Source organism: Chiloscyllium plagiosum, unplaced genomic scaffold (genome assembly GCF_037043375.1).
Source record: "Chiloscyllium plagiosum isolate Xiang-an unplaced genomic scaffold, Cpla_swu_hap1 HiC_scaffold_29, whole genome shotgun sequence".
Lineage (NCBI taxonomy): Eukaryota > Metazoa > Chordata > Chondrichthyes > Orectolobiformes > Hemiscylliidae > Chiloscyllium > Chiloscyllium plagiosum.
Genome location: NW_028270167.1, coordinates 12343970 through 12365919, shown reverse-complemented (window position 1 = coordinate 12365919; position 21950 = coordinate 12343970). Strand labels below are relative to the sequence as shown.

At 43.1% G+C, this 21950-nt stretch overlaps 1 protein-coding gene across 1 annotated transcript in view; it reads left to right on the top strand.

Moving 5' to 3' along the window:
- pcsk7 (proprotein convertase subtilisin/kexin type 7) overlaps window positions 1–21950 on the top strand; it is a 225747-nt gene that overhangs the window by 165682 nt on the left and 38115 nt on the right. The window contains exon 12 of the mRNA XM_043676630.2: window positions 17060–17216. Within this exon, the coding sequence (XP_043532565.2) occupies window positions 17060–17216 (157 nt within the window). The remainder of the gene's footprint in view (window positions 1–17059; window positions 17217–21950) is intronic.

Sequence of the window (21950 nt, the reverse complement as noted above, 5' to 3'; positions counted from 1 at the left end):
GTGCCATACCCTTTCCCCTCTGTCTCTATGCCTGAATGGGTGGAACCATGTTGTAGTGTTGAAGGTTGGGAGAGCCAATAAGAGCCCACGCTGCCTTGGTCTATTGAGTCACAGGCCAGTCAAGCAGTGTCAAGGCCAGCAACAAACCTTGCCCCAAAATCAAGATGCCAAGGCCAGAAGACCTGTCAATGCGAACAACTGATCACTCCAAGCTTGACAGCATTGATGCTCAGCAGCGCCACTGGGATGCTATGGCCACTGCCAGAAGGACAGGCAGCAGAGCCCCAGGATCATGAAATGACCCAGGCCTCAGCTTGGCAATGTGGGGAGTGCAGACTGAGTTCATGAGCTGGAGTTCTCCTTGGCACCATCACTGGCCCCCACCTCCCTTCTCAATGTCCAGTGCCGTGACAACTAATCAGCTGCTGTGAACCAAGCATGGCCAGAAAGTGCCTTCTGCAAAACAGTTGATCCCAACAGCAGTGGGATGATGCCCTTCATTCCATAAAATGTAAAACTCAGAAACAGACCATTCAGCCCAAATCCAACTGCTGGTGTCTATGTTCAACATCAGCTTCCTCCTATTTTACTTCCTTTCAATTCCTTTTATCTCGCCTGCCTTTATTTACCACCTTGTTAAATTTATTGCTTTTATTCTCCCTAGCTATTCCTGATGGCAGTGACTTCTGCATTCACAGCATTCTCTAAGTAAATGTTTCTCCCAAGATTCTTGCTGGATTTATGGGTCATTCCTTCACTGTCACTGGATCAAAATTCTGGAACTCTTACCCTCCCAACTGTGGGTGCACCTACAACACATGGACTGCAGCGATTTAAGAAGGCAGCTCACCACCACCTTTTCAAGAACAATTAAGAATGGACAATGAATACTCTCATATTTATGACCTCTTTTTGTGTTGATTGTCTCTCACAAGGACTTACACACTTAATGGTAAGGTCCTGGGCGTGTTGCTGAACAAAGAGATCTTGGAGTGCAGGTTTATAGTTCCTTGAAAGTGGAGTCACAGGTAGATAGGATAGTGAAGAAGGCATTTGGTATGCTTTCCTTTATTGGTTAAAGTTAAAAATCACACAACACTAGGTTATAATCCAACAGGTTTAATTGGAAGCACTAGCTTTCTGAGTGCCGCTCCTTCATCAGGTGATTGTGGAGGACACATTTGTAAAACACAGAATTTTTTTCTGTCTTACAATTGTGTCCTCCACAACCACCTGATGAAGGAGCGGCGCTCCGAAAGCTAGTGCTTCCAATTAAGCCTATTGGATTATAACCTAGTATTGTGTGATTTTTAACTTTGTACACCCCAGTCCAACACCGGTATCCCCAAATCATGTTTATTGGTTAAAGCATTATGTAAAGGAGTTAGGAGGTTATGTTGCGTCTGTATAGGACATAGGTTAGGCCACTTTTGGAATGTTGTGTGCAATTCTAAGTATTACGGCTTGGTTCTGCTATTAATCGTTATCATTCCTGTAAAAGCATCACAAAGTTTGGTGGAAGTTCAGTTAGTAATGTCCCATCACATCTGGTGGATGAAGTGGTTATTAACAGGGCAGCTCAGGGTCTGAGTGGGCAGTGAGAAGATAGACCATGAGAAATCCCGCCAGAGCATGAATCTGATTGGGGGTGTGGGGTGGGGAATGAAGGTGGCGAGGTCAGCTTCACCATCACCCCCAAATCCCACCTAATTACATGTCGTTCCTGGCTCCAAGGTCACCACCAGCAGACGAATCCACCCCATTCTCTCCATCTCCCACTCATTACACTGTTCTCTCTGATCCACATCCTGACCCTCACGCATTCATTCTCAATAACATATTAGGACAACCTCTGAGAAATGGGTTAGTGTAGGTGTCCTGTTTAGATATAGTTTTTAATGCCTTTGCCACAGCGTGAGGGAATTTATTTCATAGCGTTGTGTGAACAGTTACTTACTGATAAATTTAAGTAATTTAACTCTCAGTTAATTTGCAGTGCAGTTTTTGATGGAGCAGTTTAATGCTTTTCGCATTGAGTTTTTATTCATTTAGTATATCTGAATAAATGTGCTACCTCACTTAATTAGTGACTTCACTTCAAAAATATTAAATATTTCTGAAACATTTGGTAATGCTGTGAGCATGTGATAAAGACCTTAATAAATTCCTGTACAATGTTCATTCATTTACTCAGATTTACAAAAGCGTTTGATTAAAGTTGAGGGGCAAAATCTGTTTCTTGTGCTGGAGGGTCAGTAACCAAATGAGACAGGTTTAAGAACCAAGCGTAAAATCCAAAGGAAATGAGAAGAATTTTTATTTTAACACGGTGAATTGTTATGATTTGGAATGCACTGCCTGAAAGAGTGACAGAAGCAGATTGACTGTTTACTTTCAGAAAGTAACAGGATATGTGCCTGAGAAGATGGAATTGGCAGGGCGAAAACAAAAGTTAGGGATTGGTGCAAGTAATTGGATAATTCTTTCAAGGAGTAGCAGAGCAAGATGTGTTGAATGGTGTCTTCCTCTGTTTAGGTCAGGAGTATTATCAGATGGGTCAATTGCTAGAAGGCACAGGTTCAAGGTGCGAGGGGAAAAGTTTAAAAGAGATGCATGAGGCAAGTTTTTCACACAAAAGGTAGTGAGAGCATGGAACATGTTGTCAGAGGAGATAGTGGAAGCAGACGCAATAGAAGCATTCAAGAAGCACCTGGACGAATACATCAGTAGGAAGGGAATAGAGGGATATGGATCCTGTAAGTGAGACAGTTTTAATACGGAAGAGCAAAATGTGACAGTGTGGGCTTGGAGGGCCAAAGGATCTGTTCCTGTGCTGTATTGCTTTGTGTTGTTTTGTTAACCATCCTGAAAAATGAGTCTGTTTTGGTACTAAGTTGCTGAAGAGCTGACAGTAATTGACGTCTTTGGAAGTGGTAATCGGAAAGTAAAATGATGTTCAGAGGAGCTGTGCCCCTTGCAACTTCTGCTTTCACTCCAGCAAACCTTGAGGCCCTGAATGTGAGTTACATTCATGCGGTGGCTGACCACTCAAGAAAATGGTGGAAGCTTTGCTTTGCTGCACCTGAAACTCTGTCCTTCATGATTGAAGTGATACAAAGTTGGAGGGTGGGGGCTTTGTCGGGGAGTTCAGAGGTCCCCACTTGCCGTTGCATCACCAACCATATTCACAAGGTTTAGTCATCTCTTATCTGTCTTGGCTGTGAGTCGCCAGTGAAGCCATTGCTTTCACCTCTTCACATATTGAAGGACATGACTACTTTCCCCGCACAGTTGCGTTTCTCAGTGTTCATTCACGCAACACCACCTTCCAAACCCTGCAGCTGCTGCCACCTAAACAGACAGGTATCAGACACATGAAGAAGACCAGCACCTGCAAGTTCCCTTCCATTCCGCGCACAGTCCTGACTTGAAATTATATCACTGTTCCTTTGCAGTATTAGAATCATAGAGTCATAAAGTTCTACAGCACAGTGACAGGCCATTTGGCCCAAACTGGTCCATGCCGACCAAAATGTCCATCCACGCTAACCCCATTTCCCTGCACTTGGCCCATATCCTTCTAAATATTTCCTATCCACGTATTTATCCAAATTTCTTTTAAATGTTGTTAATGTACCTGCCTCAACAAATTCCACTGGCAGCTCGTTCCATAATGTCTCTGGGTCAAAATCCTGGATCTCCTTCTCTAACAGCACTATGGGTCTACTTAAAGCACATGGACTGCGATAGTCTAGGAAGGTGGTTCACCAACCATCAGTGGATGGGCAATAAGCACTGGCCTCAGTAGAGACCGGTATATTGCAAGGACAAATAAACAAGGATTTGGCTCAGTGATAATTGACAAGAGGAATCTGAACCTGCAGCCACTAGTTTTACCTCGGCTGCCATTACCTATTCCTTCTTCCTGGCTTACCGTGCCTCACGTGATAGTACCTTTGCCAGCAGGGGATAAGCAGAAGAGCAGACCAATGTACAGTTGGTCAGCTCTTCTATACACCCTGGGGGCAGCACCATCAGCCTGCATTACAATGTTAAAATGAGCGCAAGACATAAATGTCACTATTTATGGTGAGTTGGTGCTTCTAGCACAGCCTGCAACAACCAGCAAAGAGCTTCCATGCTCTCCCAGAGCAGCTGAGGCAGGAAGATGTGCTACAGCTCACTGAGATGGCTAGTGACTCAATGACAATTGCAGGAAGATTGTGGCTCCGGGAAATGTGCATTCAGCGGTCCATCGACTCTGTAACTGCATGAGAGAGCCTGCCTGTACATTCCTTTGTGCCATAAATGTTGTGGATATCGAGTTTTGCAGGTTAACATGGGGCCTGATTGCTGTTGAAACGAGGAAATGGGCTTTGGCTTCCAAGGTGATTGTGTAAAGTTTTTGAACATTGTTACTCATCAGCACGAAGGGCAGTGAGCTTAAATGTAAAATTACTGCAGGAAATCCCAGGCTGCAATTACATTAAAGCGGTCAGAGGGGGGATCAAAATGAACAGGCCATGATGTCATCGGTACTGGGTGGTCTGCTTGCAATTTGAGTATAAACTGACATCTTGTTTGCTGTTGTGTAGAGCTGTTGGAGGTCCCAACAGTAATTGTGTTTCTCTTCCCACGAGATTCCAGTCTTTCAAATCAGGAATGTCCTGCTCCATGCTGCATTAATCAGTCTCACTTGAGTGGTAATAGGTGTGCTCATGCTGTCCTTTGTATTGCTAGTCTAAGGAGGAAGAGGAATGTGGTACAGACTGTTCCTTACCATCATTATCCAGCATCCTCAGATGGAAAGGCATGTGTGCATTGGAAGCTTGGAACACAGTCAGGTTCAGCAATGAAACCCCTGTGGTAAAATAGCCCATGAGCTCTTAGAGTTTAGACTTCTATTTGAAGATTGGCCACAGGAATGAGGTGTCAGAGCTGGACTGTAGGGACCCTAAATGTCCATCTCCAGAAAGAATAGAGAAAAAGAAAGACTTGCATTTATATAGCATCTGTGACAAGCAGTCCAAAACTCAACAAAGTTGTTTTTGAATTGTAGTCACTGTTATAATGTAGGAAATGTGACAGCCAATTTACACACAGTATGTTCCCACAAACAGCAATATGATAATAGCCAAGCTGTCTGTTTTTGTTCTGTTAACTGATAGATAACTATCAGCCAGGGCACCAAGGAATAATCCCCTTATTCTTCTTCAAATATATGCCCTTTTGGCAGCACAGACAGGGCATTAATTTAACATTTTCAAAAGATAACATGTCCACGACAGTGCAGCACTCATTCAGCAGTGCAATTTTCAACCTTGACGTTTTACGCTGAAGTCATGGAGTGGAACTTTAAGGGAGTGACAAGAAGCATCTGTTCTTGGGTCTCTGTCAATCTTCATCTCAATGCACCACAGGAATAACGTGGAGCTAACATTCCCCAGGGAAGCTTTTCTTGAAGTCGGAGTGGTTAATATTTTGCACAGAATTTTTGCTTCTCCCAGCCTCTCGCCCTTCCTGTTTTGCCTTTGGGCCATTTCATCCCATTTGAAAAAAATGTTTGGCAGTAGAAGCGTAAAGTATCCAGCATGCTTGGATTCATCCCATGTGTTTATCCATTTGGAAAGCTTCAGATAAATGCTGTAATTAACTCTCCGACTGCTGACTGATATTTTTTGTTGAAAAACTTACAGTAGGGCAGGTCGGCTGAACAAATTAATTTCACTGTCAATGCGATTCTAATGCCACAGTGACGCTGGTTCTTTAACGTGTATGGTCTTGAATCAGTAAACCAGGCATAATGAGTTTGAATCCCATCTCCCACATTCACATAAATGTCATAAGTTTGTTAATTAATACCAGGATTTGAAATGTGCCCGATTTGTTATAACAATTCAACTGGTTGACTAACGCCTTTTAGAACAAGCTTGGTTATTGTCCAGTCAGTGTAGCTTAGAAATGGAACTAATCGTTACACATTTCTCCAAATATTTATTTTCAGAATTACACATTACATGCTTACGCCTCTGAACTCAACAGTTGCAGCTTTATAAAGGTCACATGTGAACCGCTGGGTAATGCCATGACGTGTGTTCAGTTAAACACGATTAACAGAGATTCTGCCACCACGACACGTGATTCACGCCCACAGTACATTATTGACTCTTAATGCCCTCAGGGAAATTAGGAATGGGAACTTAAGGTGGACTTAAATCCATTTTAATTGACATTGTAATGGAGATGAAGATATATGTCACAGAATCAATTCCAAAATCCAACTCTCTTGAGCCTTAGTATATTCTTCACACAGCTATCAGAAACAAACATCCTCACAGCAAATTATTTCCAAATCATCTCTCAATTCTTGCATCAAAACTTTACTTATAAACATTGCAGAAAGGACAATGTGGGTTAGTTCAACATTTGTTGAAAATGAATTTACAGCAAGAACTTTCTGGGAATTTATCTTATCGGAATTGTGTAGGTGGGGACTTTCCATTGTCTCTGTCATTTGAAACAAATTTTTCATGGCTCTGGGGAAGCTAGCTTGCTGCTTTTTCTCTACTTTCCTGTGGGCTGGAACAGCTCATTCTGTTAAAGTGCAGGAACCGGTCCAAATAGTTGCCTTTCAACTTACAGCTTCAAGCTGATTGAAGCCAATTCCTCTGCATGATACAAAGGAGATGAAGTTGAATGTTTTGCGGATGATTTCAAAATCTCACTCTGCTGAGCTTTAGTGTACATTGGTCACCTCTCTAAACAAAACATGCATCTCCCCACTCCCTCTCTCCTCTCCATCACTCAGGAAAGACATTAGCTTTCTGAGGCACAGTTGGACTTGACCAGTAACACCTCTCTGACTGGTGTGTGATCCCTGAGATGCTATCCTAATATTCTCTACCACAGGGATTATAATGTTCTAGTCAGTGAAGCATAGATTGGGAGCCAATCTTTGCATACTTTAATAAGAATTTTTTTACAGAGTGATACAGTACATGCTTATGACTCCTAACCCCGTTGTTTCAATTTGCAACTATTTGTAGGAATATGTGTGAACCCCTGATTAATGTCCACATCTTGCTTAAAAGTTACCACAATTGTCGCACAATTAGCAAAGATCCTGCCATCACTACATGTAACGCCAGTTCCACAGTACATCATTGACTTAATGCTCTCAGGACAAGTGTTCAAAGGCTGTCACAATAGGCGAAGGTCAAGTATTTCATAGAGCATAGTTAAGTCACATTCCCATCTGATATCCAGCCATGCACTTGCCAGAGAGATTATTGATCATGGGTACTGGCCATTTCTTGCTTAAGTTTCTCGCTAGCTGTAGAGACTGAGGCCAGTTGTCATGGCATCAAGAGTATTCTACTGCCTTGGGACTTAGTCTCCTTTCTTTACTTGCAATTATTATTAGGTCAATATTTTAAAGACAGACACCAATGAAAGAGTCAGACTGAAGATTCCCTTCCCACGAAATCTCCTGGAAGCTGTCCATCAGATGTCCATGTTTCTGAGCTGCCTCAGCAATTAAACCAGAGATTCTCCTGGTCTATGCATCCTGACACACATCAGGAGGAGACTTTATCCAGAAAACTCTAATCTGCAGATCCTCCATGTTCCCATGTCTTATTGTTCCTTCCAAATTTGCCTTGAAGTCAGTTAGACAATAGTTTAATGAATAATATATTTTATAAATGTGTTTAAAACATGCAGATCATTTTGAAACAGTTTTAATTTTTTTTCTGATTGACACTAAAAGCCCTGTCATTATTGGTCATTTCTCAGCTCCCACCTGCTTAGCCTCACCTTAGGTCTTAAGCCAATAGAATTAGAATTAGATTTTATTGTCACATGTGGTCAAGTACAGGGATCCAGGAGCACAGTGAAAAATGGACAATGTCACCATTCCTGGCATCATCTTCGGTACAGAATCTTAGAAACAAAGTAGAAAAATAAGGAAATATAGTAAAAAGTTCAACATTAAAGCCCTCATTAGTATAAAGCAGAAAAATAGTAAAATAAAGTTAAAAGTTCAGCATTGCAGTCCATCTTAAGCACTTAGCAATGCTCCCCACAAAGGGTTGACCTCCTCCGCGTTAGGCTTGATCTTCCTGTACTTGACGTTACCACAGTGCCAGGAGACCTCGGGCTGGAGACAAGAAAAAAACTGCTGATGCTAGAATCCAAGGTAGACAAGCAGGAGGCTGGTGGAATTCTCCACCTCCTGATGCTGCCTGGCTTGCTGTGTTCTTCCAGCTTCCTGCTTGTCTACCTTGGAGACATCGGGCTTCCTGCTCTCACTGGCACCACAGATGCCGGGACCTCTGTTGGTCTCGGATATTTTGGACTGTGGGTGTCTGCACATGCACCATCCTGAGATTACTTGCTCCTCTTCTCTAAGTAAGGATCTTCAACTCATTAGTTAGTGTAACACTCCTTTATTTACATCTGTCAAATACAGCTGTCCAGTGTTATGTCTAAGATGTTTCTGGTATTTTTGCTCCCACTCCTATCAGAGCCATATCACCTGTTACCTTATCAGCATTTACCTAAATCTCACTGTATCACAATCCTCGCCAGATTTCATGCTGCCTGTAATGTTATGTCTCTGTTGAACTAGCTAAGCCCAGTGAGAGATTAGCCGGTGAGAGTAATTGAGTTTAAATGTTTGTGGCATCTTCTGAATTTCGCTGTGCAATCCCCATTCCAAAAATCCTGTCTTCTATAATCCGAGTTCCCAGGTTCCACACACTCTTCAACGACATGGAAGAAACACTCTTCATATTCCACCTGAAAAGGATGTAACAACAGTAAAATGTAGTCACTGCTATTTGTACAGCATTACAGCAATCAATTCATACACCCGGCACCCTCAAACACCAGGAGGATAACTCAGCAGTCAACTTGTTTTGATGAGGTTGATTGAAGGATAGGATTTGACACTGGAGGAGGTCTCCACACTTGTTTTGACCTCAGAACTTGACCAGATGGTTATGTTTTTAGAAAGTCTCCTTTAATTCAAGGGAAGAATGAGCAGTTTGGAGAGGTGGCATTAGTGACTTCCTACAAAAAACACCCAGAGACCAGCCCAAGGTGATCTGGTTGCCATGGGGATAGGCTTCTAGGGCAAAATGTTATTGAAAGTAAGGTGCACGTTTTCACACCTTGATGCAAAGGAGAGTGCAACTACTTTTGCTGTGACCAGAATATCAAGGTTCAACCTAGATTCAGAGAAAATAAATCATAAACATGTGTTGCTATGATTAGCACACAAATAAAGACTGTTTTCGGGGTTAACCAGGAATCAGAGTGCTGATGAGGAAGGCTCCCCTGTTTGAAAGCATGAGGCTTGTGGAGACTCAAAGGGCCAAAGAGTTACCAGAGGGTGCCTGGCTACTGGAACCACTTTTCAGTACGTTCAGAAGATTCAGTGAATGGTACTTAGTTTAAAAGGCCACTCATCTTCACCCTGGGGGTGACATGGGGAGGAGCTAGGAGGAGCGAGTAACTTTAAACACAAGTATATATCTCTGCTGACAGTGCAATATAATGTGTAAATTTAATGTTGGGAGTAGGTGAGTGGGACAATATCTGTTGCAAAAAGTAACTATTGGGAAAAATCTTTTCTGCAGTTTCATGAGCTAGTTCCCTGTTATCTATTAAGTAATGTTTAGTCGATGTTACTTTTAGTTTTATGTTACAGTAAAAGTCTTACAATGTGATCTTTTATTCTGTTCTTCCTTTGTATTCACTGGGAAACCTGTTTACTGTTTTAGAAGTGATCACTCTCTACAGGGATTGTAACACTTCTCAAATAATATTGTAGGATTTTATTACATTCACCTGAACTGGTAGATAAGAACTTGGCTTAGCATTTCATCTTAAAAATAAAATTGAACATCAGGGGAGAAAAACTCATGAACTAAAAAGACTAGTGCATGTTTTGTGGTCTTGCACCTTTTATTCTGCCTTCTAACTTTCCAGTTTGTATTTAATGTTGCAACATGTGTTAAATTACTTGCAAAAGGACTTGGTTTCGGAACGGCAATGAGAACTGACAACATTTGGGTTGCGATGCATTAAAGTCGTGTCTTGCCAAATAGTAATTCAGCGGAGAAGTGTTTGTTGCCATGAGTCGAGTGGTATTTGGCATCAGAAGATCAGTGGCTTCTAAGCCAGATCCTCTGTTTCAAACAAAGGATCCAGTCATTGCTTGTGAATCTACCAACCAGGAGCACCGACTGGCCTGATGATAAGAATAGGGCCTGACAACTGAGTCCAGTAGGTATGCGAGTTCTGTAGGGACTGTGATGATGTGTAAGTTCTTGATGTGACTGGCAAGGATGTTTAACCCTCAGAACAATGTGATTCCTGCTGCAGTGCTGTGTGTATGCAGAGGAACCTCAATTATCGATTATCCGAATATCAGATTATCCAGCAAGATCCCAAGGCCCCAGTGCTTGGCTAAGCTATGTTATCCGGCATTCGATTATCCAGAATTCGATTAACCAAACGAAATACTTCCCGCCCATGTCCTTCGGCCAATCAAGGTTCCTCTGTACTGCATAATTCCTGTTGATCTGTGCCAATTCACAAGTACATTAATTATTTTCCTCATTAGCACTGTGGTGTCCAAGTAGATGTAATCTACTATCCTGATCTAGAATACAAATAAATCCAGGCTGGCATGCTAGTGCAGCACTGAGAGAGTACTGCACTGGCATGTTAGCCCAGATTTGTTTGTATTCTGCATAAAGCCAGTAGATTACACTGAGAGAATGCTGTACTGTTTGAATGCCACCTTTCAAATGAAATGTTACAGTTAATACAGGTTTTCCCTTTCGGAATATTTCAGTGAATAATCTTGACAGGAGTTCTGCCACGAGTCCTGGCTGATATCTGCCCCATGTTCGACAGCACAAAAGCAAGCGTATCTAATTATTCTCCAATGGGAGTTTGCTCTGCACAAATTGGTTGTTGTGTTTCCTTCATTACAACGCTGATTACATGTCAATGTAATTGAGGAAGTGGAAGGCACAATGTGACTGGAATTTGACAGAGCCTGAGTAGCGATGACATTCCTGATGAAGGGCTTAAGCCTGAAACGTCGATTCTCCTGCTCGTCGGATTCTGCCTGACCTGCTGTACTTTTCCAGCATCGCCCTTTTCAACAACGACAGGATAAGAGTTGAGACAATGAAGGAGGGATTTTGCCATCTGGGAAGAGGGTAGGCACCTCTCTGCCCAGATGAAAGTCTGTCTGATTGAAGTGACCAATCAAGGGGCACATCCCCTGTCACCGGTACTTTACCAGCAGCGCGGAGCTCCCATGGTATGGCCAGGTTGCCTGGTGACCCCACTGTCTCCAATTATTCCTTCGGTTTTGGGGACTGGCCTTCTGATCAGGCAGTTTTCACTTACAGATGCCCTCCTGATAGCAATGGGGTAACCTGTAGCAGCCCCCATCCCGCCATTATTCCCTCCACTACCCTAACCCTATTGACCTTGTTCTAAAGATCACGTTCTCTTCTGCTTCTCATCAGCTGCAGTCCCAGCAGAAGCCACCACACCCAGCACCAATGGGACCAAAGAGCTGCTAACCCTCCCAATTGACTGGCAGCTCAGACCTGGAGATCTCATCCCCCAAAAGAATGGGTTTCCCAACTGCTACTCAGTGTCTGCCTGACTGGCACAAGATCTGGTTCAAGGTCTCTGAGATAGCTAAGTATGTCACTGCCATCTTCTCAAACTTCCAGCCTTTAACTTCAATTTAGTCCACTTTATTCCAAGAAAATCTAGGGTCTACTGACTGTGGATCATCCGTAAATCTGGGAATGGGTGGATATGGCTGATTCACTTCAGTTCCTGCCTACCCACATTGCACACCATTCACACCACATCCACAAACATCCACTCCCTCCACCACCAATGCTCAGCAGCAGCAGCAGCAGTGTGTACTATCTCCAAGATGCATTGCAGAAATTCCCCAAAATTCTCAGTGGGCATCTTCTAAATCCATGTCCACTGCCACATAGAAAGACAAGGGCAGCAGATACAAGGGAACACCACCAGCTGCAAGCTCCTCTCCGTACCACTCAGACTTGGAAATATGTCGTGCTTCCACTGTGTCACTGGGTCAGAGTCCTGGAATTCCCTCTATGGTGGCATTGTGGGTGGCAGGAAATATACACAGACACACACACACACACACGGTTCAAAAACACAGCTCACTACCACCTTCTCACGAGGGCAACCAGTGACAAGTAATAGAATGCTGGCCCAGTCAGTGTTGCCTCACATGCCACAAATGAATGAATACAAAGCACATTGGTCCTCACAGTTGGGGACCCTTTTGCCTTTCTGATTGGCTGTGTTTTGGGCCATGGTTCCAGGCCCTGAATAAACTTTTCTAGTTTTTCCAAGTTTCTTCTGGGAGATGAAGATACCTGTGGTATCTGACGAGCCACGTGATTACGTCTATGTGTGGTCACTCAAACTACCAGGTCAGTGGGATACACACTCCTGTTGCTGCAACCAGTCCCCAGTAACAGTCCTCAATTCATTCTGATCCTGGGTGAGGAAGAGTAAAAGAGCTCCTCTTTTTCTCAGTTGATCACAACAAGGCTAATTTAACAAAAGATTCTTCCCTCGTGAATGCCTTTCCTTTGCTCAAATGCATTTATGTTTTCACAGGAGCCAGAATTTCTTCAGTTAAAGAAAATTTATTTTGTTAACTACTAAAAACATGAGAAAAGATAATAAAATACGACACAAATGCACATAGATTAGAAATGTGAGTCCAAAGGTTCAAAGTTGAAAAAGGATATACAACTCAGTCTTTGGCATCTCCTTGATGGATCAATTATAAAACATTGTGTCTGTTGAGTTGGGTGATTCTGGTGACAGTGCCTTTTGACAGTTGAGCAGTTGTTTGGAGGTTTATAGTTTAGACCCACAATGCCGCAGCCTCTTAAACAGGCAGTGCAAAGAGACCGACTCTAAATAATCTCAGCTGTAGGGTGGCATCAAAGTCCTCAGTATAGGCATCCATCAGAATGCCTATATTCTGATAGACCAGACATTCCTCCATTACCCACTCACCCCCAACACACACACACAGTCTCTCTCTGTCTCACGCACACACACACACGTGCAGTCTCTCACATGCTCTCTCTCTCTCTCACGCACACACACACAGAGTCACTCTTTTAATAGAAATCACTGGGCCAGCCTTTATCTATCTTACACTTTTACCTGCGATAGATAATGATTGAGACTTCAATGTTGTACCCATCACATTGCTGACCTGGAATCTCTTCAACTCTTTACATTTCCCATTGGTGGGTATTAAAAAGATTGACAAGTTGGAAGTCAACCTGTTTTGGCCGTATTACGAATACATCTTCCTTGCTCTATCAGTCCTGGATTGGGAATTGAACCCAGAGCTTCTAGTTCAGAAGTACTGATAGTACCCTCTGCGCCCAAAAGCTCCTGTACAGACACCGCCGCGGTCATTCATGGTTAATGGTGAGGAGGGCTGATCTGCCATGAGGGATGTGCATTTTTTTTAAAACAGAAGGAACCATGCCAGGTCAATGATGTCATGCATGTCCAACGGTTTTAATATCTAGACATTATTTATCACTTTTGGCTCAACAGTGGTCAAAAATGACGTTCCAGTGAAAATTTATCGAGGAGGAAATGTGATGCAAATATTAAATTAGACAAGAAGCTACTCCAAAGCTGATGCTGGGCCGTAGCCAGGTTACTCTTTGCTTTGTGACCATTTAAGGCAATGTTACTGCTGCAAGCAGAAATATCAGTGAATGTGGACAGAAGAACTATCTGTCACTGGCTGTTGGACAACATTCAAAATCTGCATTATCAGATTATTTTTCAATATGCTCGACAGAAGATTGCCAGCTCATTGTTTTATCAGGAGTTAAAAAGAGGCTTAGGGCTTTTTTTTAGAAAAAGAAACTTATTTGTGCTCTCCCTGGCTACATAATAAGAGAACACAAATAAGATGGTGGATGGACTGTGGGGGGAGAAGTCTTGTTTTTTTTCCTGAGCTTTAGCAGTGACTGTTTGTTTTGGCCTTCAATTTCTTCAGACACCGCTTCTTTACTTCAGTGTTTTGGGATACTTCCCAAACTTATTTCCTTTGCTCCTGCTTCCCTTGGACACTGAGAAACAGTTTTGACGGATTCAGAGAGTCCTCAGCAACCTTGCGATTGTGGCCAATGGCGAGAGTCAGAATTATGGATGGCAAGGAACGACTTGACCCAAACGAGCCAGCATTTACATAGCACCCTTCATGTTCTCAGGACAACTCCGATTGTCAATAAGTTTTATTCACCATGCAGAGACACTGTTGTTACTCCTGTTGGTTTGTGAACAGCAAAGAATGAGACACACAAGCTGTGAATCTGGTGCTGGGGGCTGGGTTGGGCATCTGTGTTGGTCAAGAAACTTTCCCTCTGCTGCTTCAAATTGTTCAGTGAGATTTTTACTTATAGAACATAGAAAAATACAGCACAGTACAGGCCCTTTGGTCCTCGATGTTGCGCCGATCCAAGCCCACCTAACCTACACTAGCCCACTATCCTCCATATGCCTATCCAATGCCTGTTTAAATGCCCATAAAGAGGGAGAGTCCACCACTGCTACTGGCAGGGCATTCCATGAACTCACGACTCGCTGAGTAAAGAATCTACCCCTAACATCTGTCCTATACCTACCACCCCTTAATTTAAAGCTATAAATTAAGAGGGGAGACAGGGGCTTGGTTTAACGTCTCAGTCAAATGCTTTCACTGCAAGTGAGTTTCTTTTTAATCTACATTTTCCACTCATAGATGAATTCCTGGATAGGATCAGGAGCAATAACATTTTCGACAGGGAACATTCCTTCCCCTTTAGATTTGTAAACAAGGGATGGCAACCTTGAAATCAGAAGTGGGCCATCAGAGAGAGAAACACTTATTTGTACAAAATTGGAGCTCCCTATTCCCAAATGAAAAGACATTTGGTACTGGTTTTAAATTAAACAATGTGAAATTTGAGCTTGAGAGATTCTTGCTAGTCAAGGGTAATTAAGTGGGAGGCTGGAAGAACACAGAAAGCCAGGCAGCATCAGGAGGTGGAGAAGTCAATATTTTGGGTGTAACCCTTCTTTTCTGTCCCCCACATCTTTGAGAAAGGGAGGCCTATTTTCTGCATTGAGTGGAGAATAGTAGAGGTCCCCCACACGTTTGAAGCAACAACTGGGAGTTGAGATGGAGACCAGCCATTGTCATCATCACTGAATGCTGGGTTTGAGGGGCTGAATGGTCTTCACTGTTCCTCTGAGCTGATTTTCCTTTGTCCTGCTGCAGCTGGTATGTTGGGCATTGTGAGTGTAATGGACTATTTGATGTCAATCAGGTTCACCCCTCTGGACAGGCAGCCGCTGTGTAGGAATCAAAAGGTGAGGAATGTGATTCCCTTGACATAATTGTTGCCCTCTTCACTGTCCCAAAGCATAGAGAAAGAGCGGAGTTTATCAGCTAACAATTTTGTAAAGCAGTAGATTTGGCAGAACAGAGCTCCCTTGTAAAAAACATCAGCATGAAGCATGTAGGCTGGCATTTCCATCTGTGCATTAATGAGCCAAGGAATAAAAAGCAGGTTGGTCCTACATTGTCCGACGGCGAGTGTGTGAAAGTGGATGAAGGTGGACATGTGGCATGTGGTTTAACAAAGGAAGGAATTCAATCACCTCCAGGGCAAACAAGTCTGGCATAAATTGGTCTCCAATGTCTCCTGGTCCCCATCACGTCTTTATGGAGAGCTGACTGATTTAATTAAAATATGTTGCTTTGTCCTGTGTATATAAAGCCAGGCCACTGCCAACTTTTGCTGAACAAACTGAGCATTTTTGTGGCAGACTTTTGATATTTGAAATGCATTTTTGTTTTCACATTTGAAATGAGTCTTATGCAAACCTTTGGAGTTGAATTTGACCTGAACTGTAAAGTGGTTAATAATGAATGTCAGCCTGTTTAAATGTCTCACTCGAATTTTGTTTCTGAATTCACTAGGCCTTGCCCAAGGGTGAGGAGAAGCAGCTGCCTTTGCAGTTGGGTGGAGGGGAGGTGTGTGATGTCACTTCATCAACAGGAGGCAAATATATCCTCTACAGACGCACACACACAGACACAGAGCCTAACACACATGCACACACACACACATAAAACACACACACCCACATGCATGCACACACGCACACTATAAAACATGCATACCAACACAAACACACACCAACATACACAACACACAGTACAACACACACACAAACCACAATATGCACACACACTACAACATGCACTCACACTACAACACGCACAACCCACAACATGCAAACATTGACACCTCAATGCACACAGACCCCCCCAGCACACACAGAGAAATACAAACAAGCACACCAACACACACAGATATATACACACGCCAACATACTCATATACACATAAGCACATCAACACACAGATATACACGCACACCAACACACACAGACACACACGCAAACCAACACACAGATATGCACAAACACCAACACACACAGATACACACGCACATATTCTAACCCAGCAACTTGCCAGAGGCTGGTTTGGGGTTTGAAACTCCCTCCCACCCCACCTCTCCGTTGTCTTTATCGGCTGCCACAAAGTCAAAAGTACAAACCCTGTGAATCATACCAACACTTTAAACAGTCAAGCACCAAAATTGCAAGCTCCTTTTCAAAAGTTGGGAGGAGCAGAAGTGGAGCAATGTAACTTACCTAATTTACACTCCGGCCTGTGTAAATAAAGTCCCACACTAGAACTTAACAGTTCACACAGTGCCAAGGTTTGAGAATTTCTGTGGCCTCTTTGAATGCAGCTTACTATTTCGTGACCAGTCTCGAACAAATCTTGTTGCTTCTTTTGCAAATCAACATCAACTGGGTTTACCCTTGGCTCGCGTTATCAGGCTTCTGTTCACAAGAGTTATTGTTCTGCTTTCCACAGTAACCGCTGATGAGTTGTACTTGTCTGGTATGAAGACCCTGGAACATGTGGCAGTGACAGTGACCATTGCACACCCAGCTCGGGGCTCCCTGGAACTGACCCTGTATTGTCCCAGTGGGATGCCTTCACTCATTGGAGCCAAACGCGTCATGGACACGTAAGTGGGCATTTGCAGGAGATTTTCCAGAAGTGGCAGAGGGAAATCCTACAGCTCCAAGGAGCTGACCGTAGAATAATTTTAACATTCATCCACAGGGTGAGAGCGTTGCTGGGCAGGCTATCATTTATTGCCCATCCCTAATTGTCCAGAGGGTAGTTAAGAGTCAACCACCTTGCTTTGGGTCTGTAGTCACATGTAGTCTACAGACCAGGTAAGGATGGCAGTTCCCCTTCCCTAAAGGGCATTATGAAACAGATGGGTGTTTCTGACAATCAAAAATGTTTTCGTATTCATCATTAGATTCCTAATTCCAAATATTTATTGAATTCCATTATTCAATTCAGTTCAATCCAGTATCTGTCATAACAGGATTTGAACCCAGATCCAAGACCATGAAACCCTTTTTGAATGTTGGAAAAACCCAACTCGTGTGGGCACCAGTGCAAATTGCTGAAACCCCTTCCCTCTCATTTCTGGAAGCAAATTCGCCCTTCCATTTTTCATTGCTCAATGCAGTCTTGACACACATTTTCTAGACATCTGCCAAATGATTCACAACTAATATTTTCTTAAATATAAGTTGCCACCAGTATCCAGATACCATTGACCTTTGAGGTTCAAGGATTAAAAGTATATGCAGCCAGCTTTGCTACCAAGATTATTTCTGAATACTGCTGAATGACTATTAACCTAGATCAAAATAATATCACGTGGTAGTGTGATTGTAGAATTATTGGAGTTTCCACATTCAGCTTGTTGTGACTGTGTTGGCTTTGTAAAAATGCAGCTGTGTTCAGGCCCTAACTCTGCTTTTTGTTTGTAACTCTGTTTTTTCGCCTTTGATTTCCTATCCCAACAGCCTTTTCAAATTTTAATAGTATCTGTTTCTTCCAAAGCTTCAAATGTTCCAAATTCTGACAGCTCTCTCCCTGAAGAAACTGCTTATCCTTTCTACTCGAGTTTTTTTCAATGTCCTTAGGCTAATTCCCCACAGGGATTACCTTATTCTCCAGGTGCTCTGTCAAATTTGCTCAGTATTTTCACAGTTTTTGATGAGATCACCTCTGAATGCTCCCTATTCGGGACTAGGATTAAGTTAATGAGGGACTTCTTCACCCGAAGGTGAATCGGTGGAATTGTCTACCCGTTGAAGCAGTTGAGACTACCTCGTTGAATGTTTTTAAGGCAAAGATAGATTTTTGAACAGTAAAAGAATTAAAGGCTATGGTGAGTGGGTGGAAAAGTGAATCTGAGTCCATGAAAAGATCAGCTATGATCTCATTAAATGGCGGAACAGGGCCTGCTCCCATTTCTAGTGGTCTTACTTATTCCTGGGAGTACAATCCCAAATTTTCCCACCCAACCGCACAACTGAAAGTCCTCATCCCTGGTTACATCCTGGCAAAATTCCTATGTATCCTCAGTAAGGTTTTCACATCTTTCCCAGACTGCATTGTGGAGAACTGTTCACGGTGCTCCAGTTGAAGTTGCTTCTGTCATAAAGTTCTACATATTCTCAAGGTTGGAGGGGGGAAAAGAAATCTCTGTTGGCAAAAAGGGTACGTTTGAACTTTTGAGGTAATTTTGGCCCAGGGTAGGAGATTCGCAGGTTTTCATTAGTATGGAGTGAGTATGTTCTTTGATGTTCTTTTGTTAACATTGATTTAATTCAATTAACTTCACTGAAGTGGCTGACAGAATGTTTGGATTGCAGAGAATGTCTGGTGACTTACCTTTCTCCCATGAGGTAATTCTAACCTCATTGGCATGCGTGCACATGCTCGTGCCCCACACACGTCCAGCTTATGTTTGTATAACACACGATCCACCTCTAGTCACGGCAAGAAAAAAGTTTGCTTCAAAGCTCTGAAATTCACTCTTTAAACCCCCCAAGTCAAAAGGCGAGGCCTGTCTTACAGAACTGGTAAACCAAACATTGGTTCATGTAAGGGCTTTCTGAATTGTTTTTTCATTTTAGCAGATCAGGTTCTGACATTGATCTTGTGGCAATGAGACTGCTGCTGTTCAGCTTTTTCTGTTTGGGTCTTACAGCTGTTGATTGGTTTGAAAAGCTATTTATCTTGGTAAAAACAAGGACTGCAGATGCTGGAAACCAGAGTCTAGATTAGAGTGGTGCTGGAAAAGCACAGCAGATCAAGCAGCATTGGAGGAGCAGGAAAATCAACGTTTCGGGCAAATGTTTATCATGTCAGGTGACAGAACCATTGCTGTATGGGAGTAGCCAGTCATTCAGTGGAATTAAAGTTGTTTGGCTTTGAATATTTCCATCAATATTTTCAATGTTCACAAGTCTGCAATTGTAATTTGCTTCAGAAATCCATGTTTCGAGAACAGAGAATATATATGCATTCCTTTTTTTAACATAAGGCAATTTTTATTTTATTTGTTCATAGGCTGTGATCATCGCTGGGGGGGGGGCAGCATTTATTGCCCATCCTTAATTGCCCTTGAGAAGGTGATGGTGGGGAGCTGCCTTCTTAAACTGATGTTGGTCATGTGTAGGGTTAGGGAGGGAGTTAGGAAGGGACTTCCAGGAATCTGATTCAGTGACAATAAAGGAACAGGGATATCATTCCAAGCAGACTTGTGGTATGCAACTTGCAGGTAGTGGTGTACCCATGTGACTACTGCCATTGGCCTTCTAGTTGGGAGTACTATGTTTTCTGCTGTCATTTTCGATGCCTAGATCAGTGCCAGGTTGTCTGTCTGATTTCTGTTGGTTAGCTTTCATAGTGGCTTAATTCAATTGAGTGACTTGCTCAGCCATTTCAAGGGGCATTTAAGAGTCAACCATATTGCTGTGATCTGGAGTCAAATATAGGCTAGACCAGGTTACGATGCCAGATCTTATTCCCTAAAAAGCATTAATGAACCAGATGGACTTTTACAACAATGTTTATGTGGTCGCCATTAGTTCTCCTTTCTAATTGCAGAGTTTATTGAATTAACATTTCAACATCTGCCATGGTGGCATTTGAACCCATTACCTAAGAACAGAAAGCTGAATTTCTGGATTACTAGTGCAGTGAAAAAGCCACGACACCATCACATCCCACTAATGCAAACTGGAAACCTGCTCTTCCTCTCTCACCTCTTTTTTCAGCTCAATGTTTTACTGCCTCCAGTACCAATCCTTCAACTGGGCTGGGCTCTAAGTTTGCTAAACCTCTCTACCTCTCATCCTCCTTTCAGACACTCCTGAAAATTGACCAGTTTTGACCAAGCTTTAGGCCACCCGTTTTTGTGTTTCTTTCTGTGGTATGCTGCTAATTTTTGTCTGATAATGCTTCTGTGAAGCAGATCTTTGTACTGTATACACCACAGATGCTACATAAATGCAAGTTGTTATTGCTACCACCACATTCTCTGTCCTGTGATCCTCTGTTAGTCTTTTCGGTCTGTCCTGTTTATTTTTCATGGCAATATTCAATTGACCCCACTAATCACCAGACTTCAGCAAATGATCTATTATGTTTCAAAGTCTGAGACCTCTTAACATAAAATTGCTGTACATGTTTAAACTGGAGAATTTGTTGAATCGTGTTTGTCCATAACAAATCATTCACCCTGATGATGTCATAGTTTTGTTTTTAAACGGTGATTTACACCGCACAATTTTGCACAAACTGTAAAGAAGAGTTTATTCAAGATGTTTGAGGGACGGGTGAATTTATTTTTTGATAAGGGGCTTAAAAAAGAGGTAGGGATGTGTTTGAGAAAGGATATTAGTTGATTGACGTTGGGCAAAACAAGGATGATCTGTCGGATGAAATGGTCTCACCCCTTTCCTCTTAATTTTCTGTATTCTGGATTAGTGGTGATGGAAAAGCACAGCAGTTCAGACAGCATCCGAAGAGCTCAACAGTAACAAGGACAGAACGCCCCTGGTGCTCACCTTCCACCCTACCAACCTTCGCATAAACCAAATCATCCGCCGACATTTCCGCCACTTCCAAACGGACTCCACCACCAGGGATATATTTCCCTCCCCACCCCTTTCCACGTTCCGCAAAGACCATTTCCTCCGTGACTACCTGGTCAGGTCCACGCCCCCCAACAACCCACCCTCCCATCCTGGCACCTTCCCCTGCCACCGCAGGAACTGCAAAACCTGCGCCCACACCTCCTCCCTCACCTCCACCCAAGGCCCTAAAGGAGCCTTCCACATCCGTCAAAGTTTTACCTGCACATCCACCAATATCATTTATTGTATCCGTTGCTCCCGATGCGGTCTCCTATACATTGGGGAGACTGGATGCCTCCTAGCAGAGCGCTTTAGGGAACATCGCTGGGATACCCGCACCCCAAACAACCACACCGCCCTGTGGTCCAACATTTCAACTCCCCCTCCCACTCTGCCGAGGACATAGAGGTCCTGGGCCTCCTTCACCACCACTCCCTCACCACACGACGCCTGGAGGAAGAACGCCTCAGCTTCTGCCTCGGAACACTTCAACCGCAGGGCATCAATGTGGACTTCAACAGTTTCCTCATTTCCCCTTTCCCCACCTCACCCCAGTTCTAAACTTCCAGCTCAGCACTGTCCCCATGACTTGTCCTACCTGCCTATCTTCTTTTCCAACTATCCACTCCACCCTCCTCCCTGACCTATCACCTTTATCCCCTCCCCCACTCACCTATTGTACTCTATGCTACTTTCTCCCCACCCCAACCCTCCTCTCATTTATCTCTCTACCCTTCAGGCTCTCT